The 7,805-nt window shown below is 39.4% G+C and overlaps 1 protein-coding gene across 1 annotated transcript in view; it reads right to left on the reverse strand.

Moving 5' to 3' along the window:
* The window catches only part of LOC106518558 (mitogen-activated protein kinase-binding protein 1), a gene marked incomplete in the record, with an annotated part of 11,965 nt that extends 6,258 nt beyond the window's left edge, over positions 1-5,707 (reverse strand). The window contains 4 exon segments of the mRNA XM_014009897.1: positions 2,451-2,508; positions 2,588-2,650; positions 4,176-4,267; positions 5,398-5,707. Of these exon segments, the coding sequence (XP_013865351.1) occupies positions 2,451-2,508; positions 2,588-2,650; positions 4,176-4,267; positions 5,398-5,499 (315 nt within the window).
* Between the last annotated feature and the right edge of the window lie 2,098 nt (positions 5,708-7,805).

Raw genomic sequence — 7,805 nt, forward strand, 5'->3', positions numbered from 1 at the left:
GTCCTCCATACTGCAGAAACCTGATAATCATCCATTCATTCAAATCAGGTGTGTTTGAGCAGAGAAAAAAGTAAAACATGCAGGGCTGTGGCCCTCGAGGACCAGGATTGCCCACCCCTGATATAAAGGAAGCAGTCAATAATCGTGGGGACAGACCGTCTGGAGGAGAGTGAATCCGGAAGACTTTCGGCAGCAGATGAAGGTGACAGAAATAAAACACGGAAAGACAGAGGCAATAACCTGTCGTCTTGTCCCTGTATGCAAATCAGCCCCCCGTTTGATGAATGAGTGAGGGACATCAGATAAGTCACTCAGGATTATCTTCATCGTTGTAAAGCCTTGAATCAAATCTCATAACAGAGCTGTGATTACACAGCAGAACGGCACTTCAGAAAACTCTGAAGATCCCAGCAACTGGTCGAAATGCTCCAGCTGTCATGAATTAAAAACAGACTCCTGGTGTTGCTCTCCTGGAAGTAAAACTTTTTGTTTTATGTGAAACTGCTGCAAAAAAAATGGCCTATTCTTGATGTTTTGGGTGATTTAAACTTTGATCTCTGCTGTCGGGGCAACCGCCGCGTGCCCGTCCACTCAGGCAGAGAAGTCTTTAATCGGCTTTGATTGGTCAGAGAGGATTAGTGTGTTTGGTGGTGCAGCGTCCCGTGTTGTCGCTACAACAAAGCGGAGTACAAAACACTTCGCTGTCGAGGCCCGTTAGACTGTGACACAACAAAACAGAGAAGCTATACAAACTTGCTGGAAATACATGGGAACAACAGACCAGAGTCTGAAGCATCTTAAAGGGATCCATGATTAGTTGTAACATTAGACTTTTTTTGATGAACATTTATTTTAACTGTAAAATAAAGACTGTAAAAATACTGTAGGATGTTTAGTTTTGTAAATTTTTAAAAATATATTTTAACACGGATGAAGCCATTTTATTTAGACACAAACCATTCTGGGTAAATGATGACGTGGATAGTTCATCAGTGCGAGGCTGCTAGCGAGCTATATCCACCCTGAAGGTTAATCTTGCACAATTTCTGATGATTGACTTTTTTAAATGAAACCAGAGAGCGTTGACAGAGAGGAGAAGGAGAAATGACTCAGCCTGTAACTGAAAATGTGGATGGAGGACAACAGAGCTGCTTCATGGAAGAACCTCAGCTTAGCCTGTTAGCCTTCGTGCTAACACCGACGCTACATTGCCTTATATGTATTAGCTCGGCGCTAGCGCGACAAACAAGCTAAACTAAGGTCCTCCATCCATATTTTCAGTTGCAGGCTGAGTCATTTTTGTGTTCCCCTCTCTTGTCATGTGGATGGAAGACTTCAGTGATGAGAGGAGAATGTGTAGCGCTGAGCTAATACACATATATGGTGATAGCATCAGTGCTAATGCTAAAGCTAACAGGCTAAGCTGAGGTTCTTCTTCCATGAAGCAGCTCTGTTGTCCTCCATCTATATTTTCAGTTACAGGCTGAGTCATTTCTACCTTCTCCTCTCTRTCAACGCTCTCTGGTTTCATTTAAAAGAGCCGATCATCAGATATTGTCCAAGATTAACCTTCAGGGTGGATGTAGCTCACTAGCAGCCTCGCACCGAGGACCTATCCATGTCATCATTTACCCAGAATGCTTTGAGTGTAAATAAAATGGCTCCGTCCATGTAATGTACTTATAAACTTTTAGTTCAAAAATTATAAAAACTAAACAGGCTACGGTATTTTTAGTCTTTATTTTACAGTTAAAATATATGTTTATCAAATAAAGTCTAATGTTATAACTAATCATGGAAACCTTTAAAGATCCCAAACAGGTAATGATATAGAGCACATCTGTCAAACTCAAGGCCTGTGGGCCAAATGTGGCCCGCCATGGCATTTCATGTGGCCCGCGTTAAAGGTAATGTCTTAAAGTAAGCGTATGCTGCTTTAAAGCCCGCATTGACCATAAACTACATCTCTCATAATGCATGTTGATTATTTTACCCACAAAATGAAAACATCCCACCACTAGGTGGAGCTGCAGAAGGTTCAAAAGTAGCCGGCGAAATTAGCAAAGTGTAAATATCCCACTTATGAGGGGTGTGAGGAAATATCAATACACTGAAATATCGCCATATTTAATTTCCTAATACTGAATCCATTCTCAAAAGCACTGTATCTATTTTTAATTAAGGCTTAATGGATGGATGATACAAGAAAAAATGTGAAATACAAATGTAGCTCTCACTGCTGTTCAATGTTTTTCTGATTGCATAAAAATAAATTAAATGTAATCACATTTTATGCATGTAAGGCATGACATGCTCTTTACCACTGAGTTTTTTTTAAATTAAAACCTTTTGGAGAAATTAAGAAATTGTCACATTAGGTTTATAAAGAAAACATAAACAACTTGAAGAGGTCAAAAAATGAATAAAATCGTGAAAGTAAAGCGACTGACCTCTCCTGTCACCAAGTACTTTCCATCTGGGGAGAAGGACAAAGCTGTGATGGTTTTTCTGTCAACAAAAAGACGAAGCAGGTGTCACTGCATTGTATTCTCATGTAGCTCTGGTTGTGTATTTGTGTCCGACTCACCTGGAAGTGTTGATAATGTGGCTCTGCTTGTTCTTTTTGGGGTTCAGGAGGACCACCACACACCTGCAGCAGGATCAGGAAACAAGACAACAAACAATGTAACATTGATCTCAGTTCAGTGAAAAATCAATTTTAAGTAAGTAAATGGTGGCTCATTTCCTTCACTTAATCTTAACATAAAAAAACAAGAAAATGTGTGTTTAGTAGATCGTTTATTTTGACAATCATTTATATTGTTAGAAAACCTGTTTATTTCTTCTTGATGCCACATTTGTTAGAAAAATGCATTTGTGGGTTGGGCTGATGCCAAATTTTCTCTGCCAAACAACTTATTTGGTTTTTGACTCTTGCTTGGTGTTGTTTATTGGATAAGATGATTAAAGTTTGAAAAAAAAAAGAACAAATGGCAAACTAAACGTGGCCTCAGTAGCATGTGGAAGAACCACATCACAGCTACAACAGCCTCCTAACGCTGCTTGGTGTCACGCTTTTAAACATTATGTGTCGAAAGTCAGCCAATTTGGTTGTGTTGATACAGAAAGTACACCTGAGATAATCCCACAGGTGTTCAGTGGGGTTGAGGGCTGTGTCTGAGTTTAGGATTTTAGGATTTAACATAAGTTAAATTGATTAAAGTTTTGTAGGAAATGTGTTTAAATCCTTTAAAAAATGCAAATGTATTTGAAGCCAATGTAGAATAAAAGTGCCCTAAATATTATAAAACAAGCTCAGTGTCAAGCTACAAACAGGCTGCTCTGTTCAGTGAAAATAAATCAGTATAATATTACAGATTTTAAAAACACAGCTTTTATTGTGTAGTTTTGAATGTGTTGATGAAGAAATTTTGTTTTACCAGGATTAACAATTAAAACGTGTCCAGATCTTTGCAAAGTGTTGCCAAATACTGATTAGTTTCTTCTCTGTGTCAAAGTTCAAGTTAATTTAAGTTTTATTTTGAAAAGTAACTTGTCAAAGAAGAATGCAAACTGCACATACATTTCATTTAGATAAAACCAATAGAATAACACTGTCTTCATGTGTAGCACACAGATTGATTAGTCCTCCTGTTACCAAACAGCTCGTTCTCAAACTCCGTGCCGGGGGGAAAAAAAAACATTCCTGAAGCAGATTTAAACTGGGACGACAGGAGGGTTGGGCAACTTTAGCGCAGTTTAATTAGGTTGCTCAGACTGTCAACCGGACACAAACACTCAGAGCAAAACAACAACCAGCGCCTCCTGACGTGAGGTGAAGCAGCTCTAACTCTGACCTAGTTCCTGAACATCAGCTGCGCTTTATTTTTTTACACAATGAACATTTGTTACGACAGAAATCTGTGATACGACTCAAGAATCTGTGGCTCATTACAGCTCAGAAAGAGTCAGGCAGAACCTCCCTGATGACAGGAATGTTAAAGAGGAAGTCCCCTCCTCCTCTCAGCTACTATATGATGGTGCACAGATAACAACCACACACACACACACACACAGACGTTCTGCACACCGAACGTCTGCAGGAGGTAGATATGATAACGGAGAGGTGAGTGTGTGCTGATAAGTCAAGAGGGCAGATGCTCAGATAACAGTACCCTGCAGGATAGGCYACGAGTCCAGACCGGGGGTCGCAGGCCAGTCCGCTGTTTCCCACGGCGGTGACGCCCAGCACCTTCTCCAGGGTCACCTGTGGAGACACAACACCAAGACGAGGTTCAGCTCGGAGCTGAGATCTGTGGCAGGAAGTTAAATATGACACAACAAAACAATCATAAATTATTCACACAATCATAGAAAACACAACTAAAAGAAACATATTTTTATCTTGGATTTGTTCACCATTGTTTTGAATTGAAAAAACAAAATGTAGATGAAATTTTCTCACACTTTAGAAAAACAGAGCCTATTTTTGACACGTCACGTCATCACACAGCACCTTCCTGGCCAAAGCTTTCAGACTGGCTCCAAAAGTTAATGGGTTGCAGTAAAACATCCACTGATWACTTTCTCTGAATTTCATTCAAATCTGTCCACTGGTGCATAAAATATTTTGCTAACAGGGCTGACTTCCCTGCTGCCTTTGCATCAAAAGTCCTCCCTTTGATCCAAGGGCAGCAGGAGGGTTAAAACAACTAAGCAATGTGTTTTCTAATAAATAGAGTTTTATGTCTTAAGTTTAATTTGATGTTTCAGGAAACTAGTTCAACTTTATGTGACTAAAAAGTAGTTTAAACTTAATGCAGTTGAATAAATCTGAGAGTAAATTCAAGAGGTGATTTTTGACTTTTTAGACGGAGAACTAGCTAAAATCTAATTTATTTGAGTAAAATGGCGTAAAATAAAATCACAATTAAATTACAACTGTACAAATTGGTTGTAGTTGTTTTTTTAGTTGTTTTAGCTGGTAAATACATGTATTCTACCTAATGTAAAATGTATTGTGATACTAATAACTAATGTAATACTGTAACTAATGTATTGTACCTAATTTCCCTCTGGGATCAATAAAGTATTTTTGAATTTGAATTGAATTGAATTTTCTACAAATAATAAAGTTAAACGAACTGTTAGTTTTTCCAGTGTAATTTTAATAAAACTTGTGGTTTGTGGGGTGTCCTAATGAGCTCATATTGGTTTTATTGGTTTTTTTWAAAAGAGATGTTCAAGACTTCAGTTTGGATGTTCTGCTCTGAGGGCAGTCCTGGTGTTTGTTGTTGGAGCAAGAAAGTTAGTTTTATTTGAGACATAAGTTTTTAAGCTTTTTAACCTGTTTTATTTATTTATTTTTTTGACAGCGTTGCTAAAGAAACTTCTTACCTTCCCGTCCAGGTTCTCTCCGCTGCTCTTCTTCTTCCTGGCGGATGGAGACCGCAGCAGGTTCCTGATGCGGCTCCTGAAGGTGAACCCGTCTCCCGGCATGTTGTCTCGTCTCTTCACGCTTCAGAACCCGGCGAAGTGATATCTGCGCCGCGGCTCCTGTTCCACAAACACCGGGCCGCGCTGCTCCGCGGACCAGAACCTCCTCCGGCAGGCGCAGAAAGTTTTAAAAAGCCCGACTATAATCTGCTGAGTGGCTTTACCGTCGCTCCACATCAGCCTCTGATTGCGCCCGACAGGAAAATAAAGAAATTGCGCCTCTGCGTGACGTCACTGTGTCAGTCTCTTGATTAAATCAATGATTTTGATCAGATTTAACGAGATTAAAGCCTCAGTCACAGCCGAGAGGCGGAAGTCTCCTGATAGCTCCCTGTTGATGGGCCGATTTGCCTAAACTGAAGTAATTGACTTTATTTACATTTAGTCATTGTTCTTTGTGTTCAAACAGATGGCAACTTTCATGTAAAAATTTCCCAATTTAGCGCAAGAAGCAGAACACTACAATAAAAGTAGCAAAATGCTAGCTATACTTGCTCAAAGCTAAAATGGCAAAAAGCTACTCTAAAGTTAACAGTAGCAAAAAGCTTGTTAAAAGTAGCCAAATAGACAAAAAAATAATAATAAATAACGACGTAGCTATCTATAAGCAGCAGGAGGTTGGGTAATAAAAAATATTAGTATAATATTGGATCAAAGACTACCTGACAAACACACCACAGTTTGTGAGACTGAAGGACTGTGTGTCTACATGTGGTCAGGAGCACCACAGGGAACTGTACTCTCACCACTCCTGTTCACGCTGTACACTTCAGACTTCCAGCACAAGTCAGACTGCTGTCATCTACAGAAATACTCAGAAGACTCAGCAGTTGTTGGGTGTATCAGAGATGGACATGAAGCTGAGTACAGAGAGCTGGTGGACCGCTTTGTGACATGGTGTGGGAACAATCATCTCATCTTGAATGTGAACAAAACAAAGGAGATGATTGTAGATTTCAGGAGAAATAGTATTAGATCAAACCCTGTTTCCATCATGGGAGAAGACGTGGAGGTGGTTGAGGAATATAAATACCTCTTTGTTCATCTGGACAACAGACTGGACTGGAGACTCAACAGTGAAGCAGTCTACAAGAAAGGACAGAGCAGACTGTTCTTCTTAAGGAAGCTGAGATCCTTCAATGTCTGCAGCAAGATGCTGCAGATCTTCTASAAGTCTGTTGTTGAGAGTGTCATCTCTTCTGCCATCACCTGTTGGGGCAGCAGCATCAGAGTCAGGGACCTAAAAAGACTCAACAACCTGATAAAGAAGGCTGGTTCTGTTCTGGGGACAACTGTCGAATCTCTGGAGATGATGGTGCAAAGAAGGATTTTACATAAAATCAAGAACATTGTGGACAACCCTGACCATCCTCTTCATCAGACTGTCAYAGAAAGACAAAGTGTCTTCAGTCGGAGGCTTCTTCAACTTCGCTGTAATACAGACCGCTACTGAAGATCTTTCCTGCCCACAGCCATCAGCGTCTACAATTATTCTTTAGTTAAATGAGTTACAACAACACCTAATTTCCCTCTGGGATCAATAAAGTACTTTTGAATTGAATTGAATTGAAAAAAGCCATGGCGGGCCACATTTGGCMCACAGGCCTTGAGGTTGACGCATACGTTGTAACATAACCACAACTAAAAACAGCAAAAGGCTTTTTAGTATTTAGATAGCTACAAATACCATAAGACTTGCTAAAAGTAGATTAAAAAAGTAGCTAAACTGTAGCCAAAATAATTAAAATAAAAAACGGGAAATGTGCATGCTCAATATTCATTCACATAAACATTTCTAAAGATGTTTTGAAAAGATCAATGCAGCTACTTTCCAAAATCTTTTTATTAACACAAGCTAAGAAAAAAAATGTTTTAACATATGAAGCATTAAAAAAGCAAGATCAAGAAATGGTAAAGGTGCTGGTGTTGGGTAACACTCGACCACCATGAGGTGTTACATGCACCACTTAGTTTGTCAAAGCTGGGACAGACACAGACTAAAATGTAAACCTCAAACTATTGTGTGAGAAGTTGGATCTTTAACTTTCTTTACCTGTGACTAACAGAATACTCTGCTGGCTACAATCTTTAAAGGGCCAATATTATGTGTTTCTCAGGCATTAATTTAAATACTATACCATAATAAAGTATCTATGTCCCCTTTAGCTGTCATTAAAATGCTGTTTTTATGTTTAAATAGAAAATAAACTTTTCTACTCATCACTTCCTCTTCTAAACGCCTTGAAATTGGTCTCTGTCTCTTTAAGAACCTCCTTCTGCTTCTGTCCCGTCCTGTTCAGTGCAGGGGG

Source organism: Austrofundulus limnaeus, unplaced genomic scaffold, assembly GCF_001266775.1.
Source record: "Austrofundulus limnaeus strain Quisiro unplaced genomic scaffold, Austrofundulus_limnaeus-1.0 Scaffold63, whole genome shotgun sequence".
NCBI classification, from domain to species: Eukaryota; Metazoa; Chordata; class Actinopteri; order Cyprinodontiformes; family Rivulidae; genus Austrofundulus; species Austrofundulus limnaeus.